At 37.2% G+C, this 25116-nt stretch overlaps 2 protein-coding genes across 4 annotated transcripts in view; both read left to right on the plus strand.

Annotated features, from left to right (window-relative positions):
• Window positions 1-25116, plus strand: part of LOC113499200 (atypical protein kinase C) — a 207467-nt gene that overhangs the window by 78482 nt on the left and 103869 nt on the right. The window lies entirely within an intron of this gene.
• Window positions 609-14976, plus strand: LOC113499243. Its single transcript, XM_026879644.1, has one exon. It carries the CDS (start codon window positions 12442-12444, stop codon window positions 13045-13047), a length of 606 nt encoding a protein of 201 aa, XP_026735445.1. The 5' UTR covers window positions 609-12441; the 3' UTR covers window positions 13048-14976.

Raw genomic sequence — 25116 nt, forward strand, 5'->3', positions numbered from 1 at the left:
ACGAGAACGGGTTGTTTATTTCGAAAATACGCCCGAACACGCGCTCCTGAATGTAGCAAGGTCGCGTCAATCGAACTGTCAATTTGAATCGATGTGTTTTTGGGCAGAAATTACAAAAGCATTTTGAACTTAATATGTTTATTGAACGAACAGTATTTATGTCCAACATGTTTCAAAATGTCCCACGCGTGTGTAACTATAGAATAGTGACAAGCGTTTCTTATTAATGTTGTATTTCTTCAATTCTCATAAAATTAGTGGTAAATGCCTCACTGCTGGTCTTGTTTATGCCATTCTTCTGTTTCTTGCCATTCGCATCAATCTTATCATAACAGTTATTTTATATTAAGTTTGATTATATTTGAAGTTTTAACGTAGGAATGTTTTATCTAGTCTGGTGTTGACTTAATGTTTCACGATACTTTAATGTTCATGTGCATTCTTAGTAATCTTAATTAGCTATTAAATGATGTAACGGTTTACTCACGCGTATTTAATCCGGACCCAACCGGAGTCCTTAATCATGAGCAGACGCGGCGTCTGCTCATGATTAAGGACTCCGGTTGGGTCCGAAACTAGTCGGGCTACCCCGATAAATACGCGCGAGTAAACCGTTACATCATTTAATAATGAATCAGTCTCACGATAGTTAGTTATTTTAAAAATCTTAATTAGCAACAAAAATAGCATTAATATGTGTTGCATACCAAAAGTTTAGCATCGATATTTTACTTTCTGGCATTCGATTAGCTTTTAATACTAATATAGCAATATGAAAACCATTTAATACGTTGAAGCTCTCTCGGCAACAAAGTCTACCAGTCAGGAAAGCTTTGAGAAAAACCGAGAAATCGATGGTAAACAAGTATAAAACTCGTTTCTCACACGTTTGAGTTTTGCCGTTAAATTAAAACTGTGATGAGAGTTTTAACTTTAATCCCCCTTTGGGTCCGGATACCGGCCCAGAAAGTTTCTGTTATCGACTCATATTATCGTGTGGTAACATTTTGTGTTATCATTATGTTTATAAACAAGTTTAATTATTCCTGCGGTGTTAATGAACCTACTGTAGTCTGATAACTTATAAGCAGTCAAGTAGAAACGTATCCATCCAAACTTTACGTTCAGCCATTTAAAAATAAACAAATAAGTCTAGTGGCGTGTTTGTGTGTCGTAATAATAAAATTTTATGTGCAGGTATTTAGATGATTGCCATAGCTATAAGACTCAGAACATTTGTGAGAATTCCATTTGTGTTAGACGAAACTTTTTTATTAATGTACTTACTAGTTATACCTACAAATTGATTCAGTTAAAAAACCCCAAACGGCTTCAAACAAATAAGTTAACAAACTTTGATAGAATTAATCCAATAAAATGTCGCTTCATAAATAAAACTCAAAGATCAGAAAAATAACTTCAGATAATTGAAAACTTGTACGGAATCAATTTCAGAGGCACTCAGCCCCCACTCAGGGATCGGTGTGTGCAAACTTGCCGCAACCAATTTCCAGGCAAACGTCCCGGCATCAAATCCAATAGGAAACGTCATAATCATATGATAGGTGCGGCGCATTGCGCCCACCTGTCGCCGCGCGTGCGTCCCGCGGTGACGTCACGCCGAGCCGAGCGCCGCCGGCCGCGCACGAGCGTGCCCGACCCGCGGACCGCAACGGATTGATCCGAGCGAGCCTCCGCGAGCCGCTAATCAAATCAGCCAATCGCTGTTTGTACAAAAATACGTCGCCTGAGACATTACTACACACCCCCAATATCTTATAATAATATGTGTTTAAGTCATTCCATAAAACGAATTTTCCATGCGCTATAGTATGAGGGTTGCGAGGAGCGGTTTCGGCGCGTGTCTCGCCACGGCTCCTTATCTAGTTCTTAATCCAAGATAAATATTACATCAATCGGGGGAGGAGAGCGCGGCGCACGCAGGCGCGGGTGTCGCCGGCCCAGTCCCGCTCCGGCCGCGCTGCCCGCCGCACTTCGCTCTCGCGGGCGCTCGACCCGGCGGCGACTCGCCCGCTGCCTTTTCGACGACTCCTACAAATATTCGTGTTGTATACTCCCTGTAGTGATCACCTCGGACCGACGCCGGCACGTACCCGCCGATTGTCCACTCGACAGCCGCGAAGGTCGTCCACGTGCCCATCCCGTTGCGTAAGTCGGGAAAGCGAAAACTCGCCGAAAACGAACCTCTTCTCCTATTGACACGCGAGAAAAACAAACGTACATGAATATCGATCACACCGTGTTTATCATTGCCATGGCGTGCGAATACGGGGAGCACTCCATGTGTGTTTATACCTCGCCCGAAGTAAATAGTGTCTTGTATCCAATGTGTTAGCTAGGTTAGAAGTGGCTTTCTTTTTTAATGGGGTAATCCGGACCGCGCCCGCGGTTTTTAACCCTATAGTACGCAAGTGCTGGTTGACCTTAAAAACGCGGCATGGAGACGAAAGTTTCAACGTGAGACTATGTTTGTCTAAGAAGCTTAAAGCAATAACATATTAATGTTATTATGCCGACGTACTCTCATGGGATTTGCACAGAGAGTCGGCAACTTTGTTTATGCACGTCTTACATTAATTCTGTAAAGTCTCTCGTGTGTAGAGTCGTAACAATATTCAAATTAATTCGAAATTAGTTCGGCTGTAACACACAATACGTTTCGTTACTAATTGTGGTAATAACTCATACATATTTGAACGTTAACTGCGTCCATATAATTTCTTTTTATTCAAAGTTAGCGTAGTATTTGCACTGTTGCTTCGTTACGTTCCCGTATTTGTATTCAAGGCAGGCACTCAACTTTTTTTAATCGCCTCTAATGACTTCTCCCCCTAATTAATAGCGCTTGACAGTTCACAAATTTGAATTTTCTTCGAATTTTGTGCTGGCTTTTAGAATTTTTGTGGAACTCCATTTTTTTTCTCCTTTACTGATAAAATCAGCAAGTTTATAATATTTGACATGTAAAGTCATGAAGCAAACAAAGTTAGTGGCTTTTCACAATTTTCCAAGGTTTGCACAAAGTTTAATAAGGCATGCGACTCACAGCTTAATTATTTCCCAAATGATGCTTTTTACTTCAAAGAAACATTTTCACGATATTGAGCAAATCATTAAGCAATATCTCAAACAAAATATGAAATACTTTTTGCCCTCAATTCTTTCATCAATTGTCTTCGTTCATCTGTGAAAATACTTATTTCTAAATGTTTCATGTTCTGAGTAAATATCTTACGCATAATTATTCATTTTACATCGCTACCTTACTTCTGCTAGTTACTTTGTTTCCATCCAATCTTAATTAATACTCCTCTTATTACAAAACATCTTTTGTTACCTTATCCTTATCAAGAATTGTAATTTGAAATGCGGATTTTCTTCCCTCATCGGTATTAGCACTTAGATTAAGTAAATCACGTTCCTTTTCAATCGGAGAATTTAAATCGTCATTAATAATGTATGAAACAACATTTTCTTCTATCATTTCTTTCTACGGACTGTATTATTTGGTTATCCAAACTATTTCAATACAATATCCTCTAGGTTATCAAGAAGTCAACAAGTTTCATGTTGATCTTTTCGCAAAAGACCACTGCTCGTATTACAAAAAATATCAAATAACTTACTACGATAGATATTGAAGACTCGAGTGTTTCGTGTGGGTAGTACAATTTTCTCACTATGTAGTCTTACTAAAAGTCGAGGACAGGTAGTAATAAGATATTGCTGGCTTACGCAGCCCGCTGGACGTATTTAGGCACTCGCCCGTTGTCACACGTTTGATAGACGATTCTAATAGGCGAAATCCTGTCGTTGAATCAGATTGACAGCTGGATAGAATTTGGATTGCTGATTTAGATGTATAGGATCTTTCGTAACTAAAAGTAATGTTTACTTTCAACTTGAAAACTTTCCCCTTTAACTTTATTCTTATAACTCCATCTTTGTAGAGGCTCCCAGAAATCAAACCAGAGCCTTTCCTATAACATCAATTACTCGCTCCCATCGGCCACACTTAACTTTTCGAAGTATTCGGGACCCCTGACCACGGGTTCCGCTTCAAACCCCTTCTATTTTTAGTCTGCTTTAGTATTTATGCACGGAATTACCTCATAACTTATATTGTCCATCCTTCGTCCTACAAAAGTCCTTTAGTGACCTAGAAAGGTAGCTAAACTTGTGTGAGTTACGGACTGAGGCGAAACTTAAGGGACTCGCTGAAATTTACATAGGGTCATTTTGGATTAGTTTCTGCCTCTTCTAGTTTGTGTAAATTATGTCGTGTTTTTGTAGTTAGAATTGCTTGAATTAGAGTATTTGTGTAATTTTGTAGACGCACTAATCGTGTTAATCACGTCTCGTTTTAAGATCTCTCTCGTCTGGTGACATTCAGCTCACGAATCCTAATTTCGTCCTATCCTATTGAGTCTGAAACTTACCAAATGTTTTTAGAAAACGTTCAAGAATATAGCATTAAATGCAATCATAATTAGGACTAAATTCGCCCCACGAATCTCTGCTGACCGCTGTTAAGTATCAGTGAAACAAAAAGAAGATAGATGCTCAAAAATCTATCTCCTTTTATGTAAGCTTAATCTAGACCAAGTCAAGCATAATAGGCAGCGATTAATAATTTAAACGATGAAAAATGTAACCACCCATTCCGTATAACCTTTAATTCTTTAAATCCAGTGTTTCTCGGTAAGCATGCGGTTAACCGAGTAATTTCTTATCATTTTAATATTGTTTAAGTAGGGCGACTTGTAGACTGAACCGGGAAGGTAAAACCGTTCGCTTGATATGAGCCCTGGTCACGACAAGTTTTAATAACGGAATCACGCAGACAGCCGTTTGAGATTGTTACTGTAATCATTTAAAAGAAATCTTTTAACTAGGCTTTGCCGTTATTTATGTATAGTGTAATTATTAATAAGTTGTAATTTTTTTTTTCATCAGAATAATAACAACAGCCTCTTAAAACTTATGATTAAAACAATAAATTTATTGCATAGCTTTTTCGGAAATCAGTTTCAATCAAAAGTCCTTTGAAACAAAAGCAAAATACAAGCCTCCTTACTCCATGACCATAAATACTATATCACCTAATTGAAGTGTCGGTTCAATAATCAAATAAATAGATTCTAATCAAACAGTTTCAACCTCAAAATGGATTATAACAAAGGCGTCAAGATTACGCCCGAGTCGCAGGAGGCGTTCATATGTCGATGTGCGCCGATTCCCGACCCATTCAACTGGAGCGATTTAGCCCCAAACAAAATTAAGCGCGCCGCAGACTCGCAACAACATAAATTGCAGGGAAAACGTTAGCTTTTAATTAAAAGATTTCATGTGGATTTGTTTATATCCTGAGAGGTTTTTGCTAAGTTTTCTGAGGCAGGGATATCATGTATGATAATAAGGTCTAAATAGAAAAAAAAATACACTAATAATAAATGTGTGAAAAACTGTGTGTATTAGTAACCCATACACACCAATATTTCGAGTAGAACCGATATTGAAATAATACTTTACGAATGTTAATTATGTTATTCTTATCACCAACATTATCTATTAGAAAGCCATAAATATATAACCAACTTTCAAATACTATTTAATGGAAAACTATTTTTTTTATTCAATGCGAATAGGTATTTCACCTACTACAAATATTTCCAAAAAAAATTAGTATTCATGACACTGAAGGAGCACTTTATCTAATTTCCAACATTTTTACAATTCAACTTGAATTTGTTTCGAAGAACTTGAAATGTCATTTAACGGTCTGGTTAGAGTTTTGTTGGAGGCCTTTATTTTGAGACCTCTCTAATTAAACACTAATTGAACGTTTTAATTGACTTTTTATGTTACTTTTTACGGTCCGCCCTTTGCTATTATAATTACATAGATATAGTAGAAATGTATATATAGTGACATTTGTAAGGCGAAGTGTTTTGTTTGATCAGGGTCTAATTAATCATTTATCTTCGTTAATTTTCTGTTTTGTGTTTCTAGTTAGTTCGTTTTATTCATTTGTTTTATCAGTATAAAATGAGTTGTGCTGTGTTTAATATATAAGTGAGTTTCATTTTTATTCCTGTTGTATTGGAATCAGTTTTGCGTTTATAAAGTTACTTGGAAAGAGTAAAGGACATGTTTTTTAGGACATGGTTTTTAGTTTGTAAATTAAGCTTGTAAAAAAATATGACTCTTAATTAGACTATATTTTTTTAAGAGCAGCTAAAAACTTCTTTGGTATAATACCAGAAATAATTTAAATTCATACTTTTAAAAGTTCTCTGCAATGCATATTTTAAATCTGGATAATACAAAGGTGTGCCAAGTATCTGGCGGCCGCAGCGTTCCAGCTTAGTGTCAGCTAGCTAATGCGGAATGGCAGGCCAGCACCCCTACCACCAACACTTGAACTAAAACTGTTGTAACTGTTGAAGGGAGAAAGCATTCTACACGATGTAGCGCTCCATCTCGCTCACACAATTGCTAGTGCCTTGCTTTAAGACATAGTTGTGAGGGGCCCCTGAAGGCGAACATTCAGCTATTGTCATTCATTTCGATTCGCTTTTGTGTTGCCAACTGGATAATGTCGCATGATTTAAAAAGGATTTCTCGATGGCAAATATTCTTTGTAAATTTGTGTATCTTATTTTAAAGTTTTGTGATCTTGCGTTGTTTTCTCATTTTAACCATTATTGTGTATCTGAAATATCGTTTCATTACTTTCAAAATATTATATCATTATTGAAGATTCTTGAAAAACAGAAAATTTTTGAAGGTTTGAATTAAAGACAAAATCATGGAATAGATTTCAGTGGTTTTTAGTTTGCATAAACGTTAACATTCCAAAGGTTTTTTCGATTAGTTAGATTGTGGCATTATTTTCAAACCATTAAAATAACTTTCTTACATTTTAACTTTTAATTTATAAGTTCACATTTTGAAGTCATTAAAGTTAATTAGCGTCTCTCATCAGTTAGGTATTCGAATTAGCACATTCAGTAATTACTAGGAATGTAGGTCTAATCAGAATCGAATTCCACTCCGAAGGTAGTAGGGCTGGTTATATAACTTAAAGTCAAATTTACTTTAGTAACTAACTATTTGTTTTTTCGTCCTTACAAAAACTTGATTAAAGACTCCAAAACTAGGGTCCAAAACTAGTCAAGATATCCCAATAATTATGACTGAACAAACTGTTATAAAAAACGTCGTTTTATCTCCAAATACACATTGTATTCTTTTCGAATAGCCAAATCTAAAACATTCGAGGGCGGCATAAAAGGCAACTTATAAAGAATCAACTGAGCGTATCAAGTCGCTTTATTTACGGAGCGCGCAGCAGGCCGCCCATTATTTACGTACGACTGTTACCGTTAACTCGACAATTAATCGCTTATATTGCCGTTAAACTGTGCCAACATAACGTCACTTCTACTCACTGTTTTATTACCCGTATTGGTTAAGTTTTGAGTTTACTTGTGCCGTTCTAGTTGTGCTAGTGCTTGTTGGTAAAGGTAGTTTTATTGCTAGTGTTGTGTGCTGAAAACGGTTTTTGAGTTTTTAGTTTGAAATTAAAAACAATGTGGACCAGGTTTTCTTTTTCAGTGTGATTATATATAAATTTAAGATTATTTATGATGAAATTACTTAAGCAGTATATGAATTAAATCAAGCCTGCTGAATAACAATATAACCTATTTAATAACACCAGTTTATAACTTTGACCTGAAAATTGAATCTAGGCATGGCGTTTAACAGCCAAATTATACAAGCCTACGAAGCAGCTTAAACGTGTTAACCTTCACTAAATTGCAGAAATAAAACTTTATTATTTATTATTAAAACGCACATTTACAAACGTAACCCTTTTGACTGAGTGTGCTTAAGTAAAGCCGAACAAATAAAGTGAAGGAAGCTTTTGACTAGTTTACGGTTCGTATTGTGCCATAAAACTGTTGAATTAGTTGGCCCCGGGTTATATTATATGACTTATATTTAGTTAGGCCTCGTTCACACTCAACTTGAAGACAGTAGGCAGTTTTGAGTATACGCTGTTAACTTCATTTTAGATAACTTACTACGGCGTAGCGCTCGTAGCTTCGTAGCCGATTAACGTAGGCGTTGCGTAGAAGCTTAGTTCAATTGTCACCTGATCAGCGTATACATGACGTAAATTGACGGAATAGCGTAGGGCGTTTATTCACTGTAAATGAAAAGTTGCATATTTGGCATATAGAACAACGTTCGTACACGGTTAGGGATTGACAAATCTTTGACGTGAATACAGCCTTAGGATTTGTTGGCCCCTATTTATTAAGCCTGGAAAGCTTACTGCGTTATCCTTATGGAATGGCTGCGTAATTGTATTTGTAGAGTTGGCTTTATATGGTCTTTGTCGGCTCATTCAGAGAATGCTTGGTTATCTTGGCTGGGATGGCTGAGGAGTTATATACTAATATATGTCTTGGACTAGTCGTCAAAATTGCATGTCTCTCATACAATCTTTATCTCTTTTTAGCGCTTATACGCGGTTTCGTAGTACTTTTTGGTGTAAAACGTTTTAAAACCAAATAAACATTCTTGTGATTGTCAGAATTAACTATTTCAACCTATAAATAAAGAAAAATGTTATTTGTTCAGTAAATAAAAGGTAACCGACTCCACGCAAAAATAACACGAACACTGTAAAAATAAAAACTGCAACACTCAAAATATATTTCAGCATAAAGCTTTTATTTAAAACGTTACTGCGTTGCGACCGAGATACCAATTATCAGTCTGAGATATTAATAATAAATGATACACGAACAGCGACCGGCATTTTCATATCAAAAATCAGCACACGTGTTCCTGGCAAAAACACAGTGAAAATAACCTCCATAATAAAATATTTTCTACAATTGCATTATTCGCTTTCGTTATCCAATATCGATGCCTGTTGTTAAAATTTTCACGTGAAAAAAATATATCGGATTTTTATGTACACTGGCCGAAAATAAAATTTAAAATAAAATTGTTTCTGTTCGCAATAACATCTCGTTTGTGTATGTAAATGTGATTGTATTTGTAATCGATTCATAGAATCGCGTGTTTCGTTTCGTTGTGTGTTCTGATAGTCTGAACTGAATCCCCAGAACTGAATTTAAAAAGGTTTATTTTTGTAAAATTCGTGGATTCACTTGTAGTTTTAAATGTCGTTGGAATCAGCTAGTTTTTTGTGACGTGTCTACAGTGGGAAGTGCATCTTTATTTCAATGAATTTCATGTAAAATAACCTATTAAGTTTACTTAAAAAACAATATTTGTAGGAATAATAAAAATAAGGCCAACCTACAGAAACTCTGAAATTTCTATAAAAGGCTCAATAAATCGTGAATAAATAAAGCAATAAACAATATTCCACAACGGTTTCGAGATAAAATCTAACACGGAGCATTATATCAAACCTGTCAAGAGCAAGAAATAAAATCGCGGTATCACCGCTCCTTAGGGACTCGATACACATAAAGTTTCCGAGTAGCGCGAGCCGCGTGGGCCGCACGAGCCGCACGAGTCGTACGAGTCGTGCAAGTCGCATCGCTCGCGCGACCCGCACGACATCGCGATACTACGGAAACGTTACGTTACTCGACCAACTTCGAGTGTGTAGTTTCTGGTGAGTTTATGGACGGTATTTTTATATATTTAAGTAGGCTTACACGTGGTATCGGTGACACGAGAATCGTGTATTAAACTAAAAAAATATTTCTTTTTTGGTTGCTGTTTGCAAACGTTGCAGGACTTACAGCGTTTTAACTTGACTAATCCACAATCTTGTTATTCATCTTTGAATCTGAAAAGTAGTTGAAAACCTAAGCAAGAAAATCAACAGCTAAATTCATAAAAATCCCGGTACCTAAACAACCAAAATTAATAATTAATCATCCTCAAAATATATACTCGGCAAAATTTATTTAATTAAAGAACCGGCCCGTTAAAATAACTCAAAAAGTCGGGATATAAACGAAGTAAAAATATAAGAAAACTTTCTTAAAAATATACGCTCACAAAAAGTTTAATCTCTGCTTTACGAAGTCAGGATACAGTATTTAATTACCGAATACGTAAGATATGTATCTTGTATATTGAGGGCGAAAAACGCTGACGTCAAACTGTTCATAACGAAATAAGTTCACTTGTACCGCGTAACAGACACGTACTTTCCCACCTGTGTCTCGAGGAACTTATGCAAATATGGAGTTGTCTCATTGTGAAGTGTTAAGTGTATGTGCGTTGTAAGTTACTTTCTATTGACGTACCTAATGTGAGGATATGTCTCGGTAATTTAAAGCTGCTGTCTGAAATTTGTGTTGCTAGTTTGTGAGTGAACTGAATGTAGACTGTTTTTGTTTGTCTTCGAAACAGTTTTAAGGTTTTCGCCTTTATTTTTTCTTCTTTTTTAATGTCACATAAACAGTTTTAAGGGTTTCGCGTCTTCTATGTTACCCTGACTAGAGCTGGCATGTCTGATAAGTCTGTTAGGTGAGCACGTGTAATATATGTACTAGATATTAATTCTGACCCGAAAATTCAAGAACAGTGTCCTTTGGTATCCGGATTTTAGTCATAGCACACATAGCTGATAATTATCCTCGTCAACGGTAGAAAAGTATGGTATTACAAACATAGTCAATTTAAAGTTAAGCGTAGTTAACTGAAGCTCACTTAACAGTTACCATTCCCGCATGATAAAATATCTGTACGGCCTATAAATTCTAAAAACGCACCTCACAAAAGAAATTACAAGGGCGAGCGTTTTCTTTGAAATAAAAACCCCACGGAAGAATAAACACGCGATACGTTTTTCTTTCATCCCAAAATACCATTGAGGATGTTTATTGCCGCGTGAGCATGTGTGCGTTCAGCTTTATGTATGGCATGGCTGTCTAATGCTAATTCATTGTCGTGTACCCCCGTCCCAACTCATAATATAATGCCAACTTATGTCGGCGTTTCTGTGTTCGTAGCCTATGTAGTTTATGCAGAGCTACAATGCAGCACCTTTGCCGGCCAGGTGTGACGTGTAACATTACCAAGTATTCACTGATGCTGAGATAATACATACTGCCTTCTAAAGTCACAAGTTTATTGTTTTGACAAAGTTATGTGTCGGTTGTGGAATTTATATACAACCTTGATAATTTGCTTAATTCGAAATAAGTACGTATAGTAAGGTGCTACCATTTCAACATTTTCTATTCAACATTATTCAGACAGGATTATAAGAATGTAAATTTTGTTCAACGAAATAAGCATATCAGAATTACATCAGCCATTTTCCAGTTATAAATGTCAGCACGAACAATGCGACAATGTTTTATGTAGATGGAGATAACAAGACGTGAATTTATTATACGTTGTGTATATTGCTGTGTCGCCCATTGATCTGGCTCGTGTTTAATTTATAGTGAGTGTTGGCTGAGAGTGGCGCAGCGGAACCGCAGCGACGCACCCCTCGTCTGAAGGGGCTTACAATGTCAGCCTGTAGCGGCTCAGAAACACCGCACACGCCGACACCCATCGCTCAGCTCGCCGCTGACGTCACTGCTGCACTTTAAATAGGTTGCACTTAATGAAGCGTGCCTAAAGGCCAGCGCACAGGTTAAGAAATTATGTGAAGCTATTTTCACGAGGGTTGTTAGCCACCCTTTTAATGCTCAAAATGACTTGCACCTTTTCACTAACTATCGCTATGTAACCAACGTTAATTACCGACTGTTGGTTTTCCAACAAATCAGATTAACATAAATCAAACCCGTCACATTTATTTATTTACGAATTAATTCGACATCCAGCAATGCATGATCACCGCTTTAGGCGTCCGTTGTTTATCGTTATATATCAGCGGAGTTTCCATCTCATTTAGTGTGCCCCGAAACTGGTCCAAGTTGAATCGACCCGAATTAGTGGGCACCGAGCCTCGTCACTGCGCCCGATCCTATCGGCGCAATGAGATATGAAATGTAACTCAGTGGTCACGGTATAAACAGGATTACAGATCCTACGCTGACGTTGACGTGACTGTCAGGCGAGCGGGTCGTTTGTCAAAATATTTTGGAACGTATCACGTGCTCGACATTGTGTGCGGTCACGAAGCTTTGTCTCGGCGGGCCCGGGGCGGCGACGTCAAAGGAGATTAGGTTCGTTTACACAATTGTCGCGTCCCCTCGACCCGGCGGCGACCAGCAGCGCGCGCGACCTCACCGCCGCACGCTCGGATTACGCGACCCCGACACAGAAAGTCTTCGTGTGCAGACGTGGACACTCTATCTATACACTCCCACAGGGACTCCTCAAGTAATCTACTGTGTTTATGGCTAGCGCTTGATAATCATAATTAGGACAGTGTAAAAACAGTGCTTAAAAATGGCGTGGGGCTATTGGTCGGCTTCGTCGGTGATGCCCGACCGCGGGCGCAGTCCGCGCCGCGCGGGCACCTCCGCAGTGCACGTGCACCCTAACCCGCCTACTGCGAGAGAGGTCATGGAAACCCACGACGAGAGTATCATACACACGGCGTCGACGTCACGCGACAGCCGCGAACACTCCGCGTCGCCTCACTCATCATCTAACGGTGGACACTCTCACCATCAACACGAGGTGCGCCACGCGGTACCGGCTAGTGCGTTGTTCGGGGAGAGCTACGGTGAGCTGTCCCGACGGCCGTCGCTAGACCTCGGCTCAGTGCGTAGTGCGTTAGCATCGTGTTCGGGTGGTGGAACACTAAGTGCCGGTTCGACGTTGACGCGCGGCGGCACGCTGGCGGACTACCTGCCGCCGACGCCGTGTCCGCACCACCACCGCGTGTACGTGGACCACCACAAGCACTACGAGCAGCCCATACAGCCGGTGCACGTGGGCGTGGCACACCACTCGCACTCGCACGCCTCCAGCAGACACCACACCGACGACGAGGACGACCTTGAACCGGCCTACGCTACAGGTATGTCATACATTCATAATGACAACTAGACATTATCGACAGTAATTTCACCCATCACTCGATAACCATTTTCTGAGTGAAATAAATGACAGTGTTTAGTAACAAATTGTACCTATTTAACTTTACAAAGTAATTTTGTATGTAATATTTCTATACATCAACAGCACATGACTCGATACGATCGTAAAACAGTATCTATTACTGGGGCCACGCTTGGCAACACTGACAGTTTTATAGCCTTCAATATTTTATTCGCCTCTAGTGGATTGTTGAATGAGGATATAAAAGGTCGCAACTAAAAAGAAATATGTTTATTCCATTTTCAAAAGATACGTTACAAATTAAATCGATTGTGAGATGTGTTCTAATTATAAATATGTAACTAAGACTTGGTGTTGTTGCTTGTGTTGCCAGCAATCAAAATACGTAATATTATCCGGATGGGAGTAAGTCATTAATTCCCCGCAGCTCCGGCATTGTATTACATTAATTATAAAAGTTTTCCGTCTTATTTCGTTAATGTATTTGTAGCTCTCGTGGCGACCTACTTTCCTGTCTGAGCATTCATCGCGGCCGGTCAGTGTTGCCAACTTCGCATTACTTACACGTTTCAGGAGGGGTAGCAATATCCAAGTGTGTTATAAAATGAAAATAACTTTCAAGTCTGCTTTTGATACTTTCTACTGCAAATATTTCTTGTGAAGGAGTTTTGTTTATGAGTTTGCGCTTTTCTGAAATGACCTAAAAAGGAGTCATTTCTGTGTCTAGCCCTTTTTTGTCTCAGTGCTGGGCAAACAATTCATACTCTCTTCTCAATACTTTGCTATTTGACATTAGTTAAAATAGATCATCCCATCTGCATCGCCTAGAGCTGAACATTTCATGATGTCTTTTCCTATTTGTAGGGAATAGTTAAATAAATAAATAGTTGATGAAGTTACATTCGTGCCCTTCGAGAAGAAAAATCATGGTTTTGGAAAATCCTTGTTATCTTCATCCTTGCGAGTTTCCGTCGTCCTCTCATATTTATTCACTGCCGTCACCGGCCGGGTCATTCGTCGTATCGTATATCAGTGTCGTAGTGTAACCCGCCCCCAAACCTCTGCTTACAGTTTATTATGATTACAAGCAAACTGTACTTGTGTATATATAGCCTTCGTACAGTTGGTATTAGTCGAATTATGGTATTATGGAAAGGCTGCTTGTAAATCAAATTGATGTGATTTTTATAAATGAAAGTAAAATTTAGTGGTATTTAGATTATCTGTTAGCCTGTATGTGATTTTTTTTTTTGGGATAGAATCGGCAACACTTCGCGCACATTGGATTTCGCGTGGTGACCTCAACCACTCAGCTATCAGTGTTCTCATATTATCAGTGTTTTGCACACAACTGCATATTTTCTAAACTAAACGTGCTTCTATTCACTACCATGATGACTTTTAAAAGGCCTAGGGGAATAAGTAAGCAAGTAGTAATATTTGCATTTACAATGATAAAGCTCACTTCAGTAATTCCCAGAATTATCTAATGGTATGCACCCAGCATACAGTTTTTGTTACCGATATTTACTACTACTTGTATTAATAAACTACAAATAGAACAGTTCACTGTAAAGCCTGAAATACAATTGTATTACTTACACACAATCACCTCTTAAATTGCATGATCAACAAAACCACCGCTCTGTAACGACAGCCCACATCGCGACTTCCTTTACTCGCGAGATTCGTTCCCTGTACTTTCATTTGCTGCCTAATGAACCGTGCCGTCTTCAAATCTCGTCTAATTTAAGCGAAGCCTTACCGATGGCAATCAAGATGATTTGAGAGATTAACTGTTTATTGAAAGATTTTGTTGAAACATGAATGGTATTTTGGATACGATTTCGGCAAGTGACATGTTAATCTATACTATCTATACTTCTATACTAATATATACGGCTGAAGAGTTTGTTTGTTTGTTTAAACGCGCTAATCTCAAGAACTACTGGTTCAAATTGAAAAAAATCTTTTTGTGTTGAATAGACCATTCATCGAGGAAGGTTTTAGGCTACATACTATCACGCTGCGACTAATAGGAGCGAAGATACAATGGAAAATGTGGTAAAATTATTCATCTTCGAGGGTTTCTGTTCAAAAATTCCTAACTTATATCTTCTAACCACGCGGACGAAGTAGCGGGCAATAGCCATTATAATATTATTTTATACTTTTTACAAAATGACATTTTGCCTCAAACTAACCAACCCTTGTATTATGAGTACTAGACAAGAGATTGAAAAATAATAGTTCTGATGAAACAAACATTTTTCATCGGTGGAATTGTACCCATTACCTCCTTTTAAGCGGTCAGGGTCATTTACTACTAGACCTATGTTTAAGGGCTACAATGTTGTATTACAACAAAAATTTTTTTTACTCCTGTGCACATTCCTATATTAGACGCGATGACGCTGTCGCGTTGCAATCTTAAATTCAAGATTACAATAATTCTTCATTTCAACGACAACAAGCCAAGTTATCAACATTCTTACTAAAAACTTGTATAATAAGTAACACCAATATCTAAACACAAATGACAAACAGCCCACCAGATACCAGACTCCTTTGTGTAAACCAACGGCGGTATTGTCTGGCTGCAAGTTAGCGCAAGCACCTAATTATCGGGAGTGTCGCTTGCCCGCTCGACCCGCACTTAGCTGCAATGATCGTTAAGCTCGTGTTACTCGAATCGAGTTTGTTTTCATTCCTATTTAGTTCCGGCTTTCGGATAGGTTTAATCAAGGTGTTTACTTGGTTTATTTTATGCTGTTTCTCGTGTAATTACGCTGTTGCACGTTTTAACTATATTGTTTGTTATTGTTGAGTTAACTATGTATTTATTGTAAATGAAACAGGAGCTTTGCCTCTATGTTTCGTTTTAACGACTAATCCACTAAATTAATTTGAAAGGAACTTTGAGTTTGTTGTAGCGAAATAAGTTTTACTCTTTTCGAATAGATCTATGCAGTTAACTTGAGCGCTCGCTTTGTCTGTTTCACCAAACAATTTATTTATCGACCAAACGCAGACGTAGCTAATGGCAATAGCTATTTTAATTTAATCTTTAAGTTGAAGTTTAACCTATTTAATATAATAGATGTTAAGAGCAGTATTCAACAACTCAAATCATTAATAAAGTATAAATAACTTTCTCGGTTCAATTCTGAAAACACACGCAATAAATATTAATGTTTTAAAGCTACAGCTTCATCGGTAACAAGTGTGATTGGCTATAAAAGTCACATAAAACTTTAAATAATGGCCCTCGTACGTTAAGTACATCAAACTGAAATATATCAGCCGCAGTATGTGGAGAAATATGTGTTTATATGTAGGTGTAGTAGAAACTGCAAGGTTGATGCTTTCGAGTATAGGGGACTGAGTGAATGGAAGTCGAGAATGGGTTGCAAGGAATGTAATGTTGCAGACTAAGAAGAAAAGATTTTTATACACTTACTAGCTGACCCGTTAAACGTTGCTTTGCCTTACAAATTATTTCTAGTCTCTAGATAAATTCTAGTGTAGACAAAAAGTAAGTGAATGCTACATAAAAAAAATATCATTATCATATCATTTAGGGGTATGAAAAATGTTAGCCGATTGTCAGACCTATTAAATATGCCTATAAAATTTGGTAAAAATAAGTTAAGCCGTTTCAAAGGAGTACGGTAACTAACATTTTGACACGGGAATTTTATATATTAGATTAATTAATATAGATTAGTCATGAAAAAGGACAGGTAGGTATTTAGGTGGTTTTTTTTATAATTTAAATTAGTTTTTTTGAAAGAAAAAAAAAATTGCTCTAAGATATTTTGTTTTCAATTCAGAACACATGTCCGTGTATTTATTTTGTTTCTTATTATACGCGTAGCATTCAGTCGTCATATGACAACCGGTATGACCTATATTTTAAGTTCATTGCACTACGCACAAATTGTTTTACAAACTTGTGTACGACACTTAAACATGATGAGTGCGTGGAATCATTTTCCGTTTCAACATCTAAGATAGAAACACATTAACTAAGTCTGTCGAACATATATCAATTGTAATCTAAATAGTTTATTATTGCATTAACATCCTCGCGAACATACAAAAATAATAGTAATTTTAAACTTATTAGCTAAATAATAAAGTCCAAAATACCTTGAACATAACGTTTGTTTATCGCTGAACCTCGTTACACAAGTCAAGTCTCAAGCTCAACCCTTACTTGAAGAAGCCGGTCAAGGGCACCGCATTGTTTCAGGTTCAGCATCAGAAACAATCACCTCGTTCACGCTTAGTTGGTTTCGAATGTTCATACTGCTTGCTGTAGGTGGGTACTGTCAGAAACAAAAACATTTAAAGGATGAATAAAATTGTGACGAAAAAAAATTATTTTTTGGTATTACTGATTTTACTTTTAGTTAGTTGTCTGTTGGCTTGTTTTAAAACGCTGTGCCCGTATATTTCACTTTTTTTTTCACAGAGTTTGCGTTTTTTGCCGACGATACAGCTCGTTTACTATTTCACTAAAGTGCTTTTAACACACGCGCTCAACCTTGAACTAAAAAGCCTTTTGTGCTACTTTCTCATTAGAATAAAAAATAGTTATTTTCACAAGATGGTTGTTACCAACAAAACGTGAGTACTAAGTTATAACAATGCCTATGGCGTGTTCGCGGCCATTCCCCGGCCGATCTTTATGTTTTTAATTAACATAAACATTTATCGCTCAGCTTCGTGCTATAATGAACTATGGTTAATAGTTTCCCATTTGCTGACATATCATGATATGTTTGCACGACTTGCTTAATTTAAATACCACGGAATAAAGCCATAAAACTTTTTCTAACGACTGTACTTGTCCGCCTTTAGATAACATTCGGTGTAATGAAATTAAAATACATGGTAGGCAGTGAAAATGTATCAACGGATTTATACGGAAATGTATAAAGGCCATTAGGATCATCAGCCCCTATTACTAATAATTGTAGCGATTGAGGTCGATTGAAAGCAATGACGATATTATATAAGCAATTTAGCAAATGACAATTGCCTAAATTAGGCCAGCGGGTCTGAGTCCCCGGAATATTCTTATAACAATTTGACACGATACGATATCGAAAAAGAACTCTTCGACCAATATTGTTGAATTTCCGAGTAATTACTATTTCTGACGATAAATGCTGAACTGATTGACCCGGGTGTAACCCTTACATGCAATTTCCTACCTTCAGACGTTGAGTTAGCGTTCCAATTTAATTGTGAACCGAATCTAAAATCTAACTTTGCAAAATCTAATTTGAAACTTATGGGTACGTTTGTTAGTTGCATTTTCCATTGGGTCCCGTAACTTTTAAACTTGTTTAGGGGTATTGAGCGAGGTTCGAAGTGAAACTGCTTTGAAGGATATTTTGTTGTGGAAATCTCGAGCTTCGACCTTCGTACCTACCGTTAACAACTCTTGCTAATTAAAGTAATTAGAGCTTGGTAACGTTTTAGAAAGGATTAACTTTTTACTTTATTAAGAGTTTAATGTTTTAAGTATTTTATGGAAAATGATGTTCTGAATCTGGGTGTCCTTGTTCAAGTGACTTGAATTTTAGCGAGATCCTCGCTACCCAAGGATTCAATTCCGTAGCAAGCGAGGCGTGATTTTTTAAAAGAAGTAAAATGATAATATTATTCTTGTACTTTAAATACAAATGGATCTAAATCTAATAAATTTGAAATAGATTAGAATCAAAAAGGAACTTGATTGTCATATGTATTTTAGCATTAAAACAGAAGAATCGACACTCGCCTTTTTTTCCAAAATCGATTTAACAGAGCAATGATATTCCCCCAATGAGCAAGTTAAGTTGCACTCTTAAACTTAAAACGAAACGATAACTTTAAACGAGTTAGGAACGCTGTCTGGATTATCTAAACTGTTTGGTATTCAGAAGGCAGTGTACAGTCTGAAACAAGAGTCGAAAGGTACGAAATTACAAAAAGCCAAGACTGTTGAAAAATATCGATGATGTCAGAGGAGCTCGAAGCTAAGCTATAACTGCATACTTTGATCGATCAAAGGTTAAGCTACGCTTGACACGGTTGGTCGGTAGGAAGGTCACTAAGCTGCATCCGGTGAGACTGGAAGCCGACATCAACGTTGGAAAAAGACTAGGACGATAATGAAGATTAAGTTTCCAGTAGAATTCTGATGTTCTAGCTACTTTGTTTCCTAGTCCCTAATGTCCCTATATCATATTCTTAGTGTTATGTTTCTTGATATACTGTTCTCGCGCTAAGAATTTATTCATTATATTGCGGAGAGTTCCAAAAACAATTAAGTCACATGCCCTGTTGATGTAGTTCTAAACACCACTATACACACAGTGCGGCGTGTCTCGTTATCACTTAAGTCTTAGTAGGTCTTGTGCATCTGATTATGTTGGAGTTCTGTTGCTGATTGTACAACGTGACCTTGAGTCCCTCAGCGACCTTCCAACGTTTGGAAATACGTGAACTTCTTGTATATCTGTTTTTATTGAGTCCCATTGACATTTACTTTGTAGATAAGGAATGTGAAATGCGGTGTTTTGACATGTGTGTGTAGGGTTAGCTTATGTTAGGGTCAGGTGCCATTGTAAGCTTAGCGCGCATCGCATAATGTATCTTCATATATGGAAGTATTGTTTTTCAAATAGGCTAGTGCAGCTAGACATTAATATAACTCTTTAACAAGTGGCTGTAAAGCGGTTTGAATTAAAACTTTTTAGTTTAAAATTTTGAAAGCACGTTTCATGAAGAAATTTTCTGGTCTATAACACCGTAAGTATAGATTACTGAGAGCTGAGAAACTTGGAGACAAATATTAAACTCTCAATCGCTTTCAAATTGTGTTCCTTTTATAAGCTTTTATATATTCTTTTAGGTTTCATAATGCATACTTAGATATCTTCAAAATCGCTTCGTTTCGCTTATCTTTCCGTGTGACTTCGCCCTTATACCCAAACAATACACGAGATGTTTCATAAGATAAGCTAGATACGTTGTTTTCTTCTTTCCTAACTTTCTTGACATTGAGGCGGTCCTCGGTAGATACCTCATACTGACCACTTAACTGTTTGTCATGAAGATTGCGTCTGAAGATATTGTTCTTTTTGTTGATTTCTTGAAAATAATCCATTGGAAACTTAAAGTCAAGATAAAACCTGTACTATGTGTTAATCCCATTTATAAAACAAACACCTTTAGGATAATTTATTCTTGCTATGATCATGTTAGACTCAGCACATGTCCCAAAAATTAGGAAAGTAAGAAACTGCTTTTTTAAAATCGCTTAACAAAAAACAAGTAATTTCAATCTATTGACATCTCACCTGGGCTAAACCAAAGCAATAACGCTACACAAATAGTCATAGAAAAACATACACATACGGAAAACACAACCGTCTCTGAATCAGTAGTCTAAAACATCCAGTACTACTCCCATAAATGCTCTCCCACTAAAGCCGTAAATATATCTCACGATATTTAAGATAACTTTTATTTCTATAATACCATTAAGGTTCCCAACAATGTTACAATAAAAGTTTATATCTTTTCCGATAGTACGTGAAGGCAAGCGATCGAACGTTACCAAGATATGTGATGCTCTTCTATATCACTGCTATAACTATAAAACACATTAAACTTAGTTTAACTGGCGTTGTTTATGTGATTTGAACCTGTAACTTAGTTGTTTAATGGTAACTTACTAATAAGTAGATAAATTTTTGAAAAAGTTGGAAGTAAGAAACTAAAATTAGTCGAATCTGTCCTATGAAAAAATTATTAGCTGAAAGTGTCTAAATTTTGAATTCTGAAGTTCCAACAAAAGATTTTTTAAAAAAATCGCCCTTACATGTTAACTGTGACTGTAATAGGAAAATAGCAAGAGACATCATTTTTTTAATTTTAACTCCCCTTACAAAGCCCTCCCCCTTCCTTTAAGAACAACCACAACAACTTATAAGAACCACTGCAAATACATTTATATAAATTGTACTAAAATGTCATAGGAAGCATCGACAAATCAGCTCCTTGTATTATTCAAAGTCGATATAAAACGACATTTCTTTATTCAATTTTGAACAGCATTCATGACATGAGATTTATGTCTTGGTTACGGAAAGAGAATTTAAGAGATATATAATACAATATGTCCAGAAAATCTGGATTCCATGGCTCCTTGACAGCTTTTTTTGGTGGTTTGATTCTGCGAGCGTTTTACATGTGTACTAATTTATGTACTAAGATTTAAATGATCCTGTTGCAAACGTTTACTGTAAATATGCAAGTAAATTAACTTGAAAATGAATATACTTTAGGTATAACGTATGTATGTAAGAGGGTGCATACTGTTTAGTTTGAATGTCAGACGAACAATGTTTTTAAAGCTCAGTGTGAAACAATCAAAAAAAAAACAGAGTCTTAAGAATTTCGCCTTAAAGTTTTAATTGCGCATTGGAGTCTTAACAAACTTTCACGCAGCTCCCTTAAACCCTCTCGGGGTCTCTGATTTTTCACAATTAACGGATTATAATTAGAGGGGCGGCCACGTCGTCTCTTTACGAGCCAATCTCTCTCTCCCACTCCCCTCCCTACGTGCACCGAATTCAAGTAAACCTTACTAATGCCCTTTGTACCTTCAAACATTTTTCCCCGTTAAACAACCGCGGGGTTAAGGTGAAATACTTTTACTTTTGCGGTACTAAAGTGAAAAGACGAGGAATTTGGACTCCGCAGCGTTTCGGGATATGCAACAGGCCTCAAGGGTTGATGTTTATATTTGTTTTTTTCGCGTCCCTCGTAATTTTTGTTTTCTAATGGTGAGCTTTCAGTTTTCTGAGTAAGATTTGCCCGGAGCTGACTGTGTTTGGTTTCGTAAAGAATTGAAACGTGCGAGCAGGTAATACTGAATTTATTATTGAATTAATTCAGATCACCTTATGTTTGAAAAAGTAGGGTAGGCATGTTTTTCCGTTTAGCTAGATCAACGATAACCTTACCAAAGCCGTTTCAGGCGTATAATCACAAAATCCAATAATCACACGCAAACGCCTTTAATCAAATACCCACAAGCAAGCAGTATTTATGCGGGTTCAAAACCCACCTGCTACATTAACACCCGAATACCAGCATTCAAATAATCTTCGACGAAATTAGTTTAAAAGTGTTTCCAATGATAATATTTTTACTGGAGCCAGTAGGATGGTGGAGGAGGGTTAGAGTGCCTTACAATTTGCATATTCAAACCCTCTCGGTGCGAGGGTGGCCCGTGTTGCCGGATTTTTATGTAGACAGAGCGATGTCATTCGATAAGATTTACACGAGGTTTATTTTACTGTGAATTGAGAAATGAAATGTCATTACGTGAACGTCAAATCGAAAGGGAAATGTGGATTAAGGACGTCCATGTTTCTGGTGTTTTGGTTGGGAAGAAGTATGTATGTGTTACTTGAAAGTATATAGAATACGTGTATGTAACAATTAGGTTTATACAAAATACTCTTTGCTCTTTTCTCTGCTCTATACAAAGGGTTGTCTTGAAGACAAATAAAAACCGAAACTAGATGCTCCACACATTTTTTTTGTGTTGCTTTAGTATTCGCCAGCATTCAAGTTACATTCACAGAGACACCTAGATTATTTGTAAGATAAATTGCACTTATCATATTCAAATATCGTTTAAACTTCTTGAAAATACGTGCAAATTTTTGAATTCAATATTTGAGCTTTCGTAAGTTTTAAGGATTAAATAAGTTCTGATCACAATTATCCCTCTACATTTACAGAACCACTCTATAATGTAAACAAGTGTGAATTCTCATGCAAACCGTAACATGTTGTGTATCCAACTCGGCGGCTCTTGTTGACGCACAAACACCACCTATGTTTGTTTCCATAGCAACTGTTGTAGCTGATCTAAGTGCAGAATAATAACTGTAATACGGTCAGAGCTAGAAATATATTTACCAGCTGTACGGTGGTAGATGAGAGTTAGCACGACCAATAAACGGTTTTTTTATATACTGTATTCCACAATTTCCCACAAAGCCATATTGTCTCAAACTAAGCAAAGCTTGTATTATGGGTAAACTGAACTGATAAACATAATTAAATATTTTGTTATTAGGGAAACCAACTATTACATCAACATCAATGATTAACAACAACTTAGTTTTTATCGTACTACGTATAAATAGTTTTTGACACTATATTTACTTAGCGAGGCCAGTCATATCATTTTAATACACACATTTTTAGTCTTACCAGCCCAAGTGATGCTAACGTATATATGAATATAGGTATAACAGAAGCCTGCACATAATAGGCGTATAATTTGTCGCGTCCCATCGATATCTATAACAACGTATTGGTGTGAATGGGTCAGCTTCAGTAGGTAAGAAAGAGAAAGAAGATTTCTTTGATGTGTGATTAAAATGGGTATATTATCAGTTATACACACAGTTATACACAAATGTAAGTACGCCAGATGTAGGTATTCTGTTATCTGTAAAAGGATTGGTAAGCCATATTTGTTTTTCTGATTAATCCATTTTTGGCTTCATGGTCTAAAGGTAGATTTTGTGAGTCAGCCTAATTTTGTTGAAGACTTTATTTTGATAACTATGAAAAACTGTAGCTGTTCAAGAGTGTTAAAATTGTTTATTTAATAATAGTTAACAACAAACTAACAACTAATTAACAAGTAACCTGCGTCGCCCAGCCAGGCTTATTTGTGAATCTCAACCAATCAAAGCGCCAACCGCACAGAAAACTGTCCTGTCGTTTCGGAGGAATTTAGTAACATACACTATATATTTTTTTGAATAAAAACTTGGTAATTGGCTAATTCCCAAAGCTTCCAAATCGGTAAAGCTTCCCATTAAAAATCGTCACTCTTCTTACCACGTAGATAAGGTTCAATTTCCTTCATTACTATTGATGTTATCTTCTAACAAGCTTATGCAAAGCCAGTGTTGAGCGACAGGTCAACAAGTACCTCTATACCTGTTGGGATGTACTAATTATACCGCCTAGGCCTATTGCCTGCGGTCTGAAACCACATAGTGTTATGTGCGTGCTCTTGGCTTTGATTACAGACAATCCGATTGAGATAATCTATTATTGAGGTAAACTGTCGGTGGCATGAAAATAGTAAATTCAATAGCTGAAATGGAGACAACCGAGGAGTTTTTTGAAAGGCTACTCCCGTGCAATTGAATTTGGTGCTTCTATCAAGAATTGTTTTACAACGATACCCAGACCCAAGGCAAACATTCCTGTATCACACAAATGCTTGTCCTACACCGGAATCAAACCCCTAACACGTTGCGCACATTGGTCTTGGCGTTCCGCCAAACCCTTACCTTTTAAAGCTCTCTAAATCTCGCAAGAGCACAGCCGAAAAGAAGTAAAATATTTCCTTGAAGATTGAAGCAATCTGTAGTTTGTTTTCCCGATGGGGATATACGGGGCAATGTATTTAATGTTTCGTTCAATAAACCCCAGCTTACGCAGTGCCCGGGACCGGCGGACGTATCTCGGTGAACCAAGCGTTATTAAGCGTTCTTACGCACTAGCTATAACCAGACCGCGCGGCTGACCGCTCCAATAATTTTAGTGCCAACACTTTGGTCTAAAAAATGAAGCTAAACAAGTCGGTTAGAGACTCTGTCGAGTTAAACAGTAGTTCTCGTCAAACTAATCAAACTGGGTTTGTGTCGTTTTATAGCAGTAACACACTCTTATGACCAACCCTTTATCTTTTACCTTCCAGCAATATCATCCGATCGCTTCATCAAAATATTGTTGTGTCACTCAATATACACATAACAATTTTCAGCCCAATTGAGAGTCTGCCAATGTGCACTTGCCTTGTAAAACTTCGCCAGCCGCGCCGTTTAACCTCTAGTGCGTGGTTCCGCTTAATGATTGACGCATATGACGTCACGTGGTCTGAACAAGGGTACCGTAATCTACAGTGTTATCGCGATGTATGTCAAGGGACGCTACACAGGTAATACACAGCCT

This window comes from Trichoplusia ni, chromosome 1 (assembly GCF_003590095.1).
Source record: "Trichoplusia ni isolate ovarian cell line Hi5 chromosome 1, tn1, whole genome shotgun sequence".
NCBI lineage: Eukaryota > Metazoa > Arthropoda > Insecta > Lepidoptera > Noctuidae > Trichoplusia > Trichoplusia ni.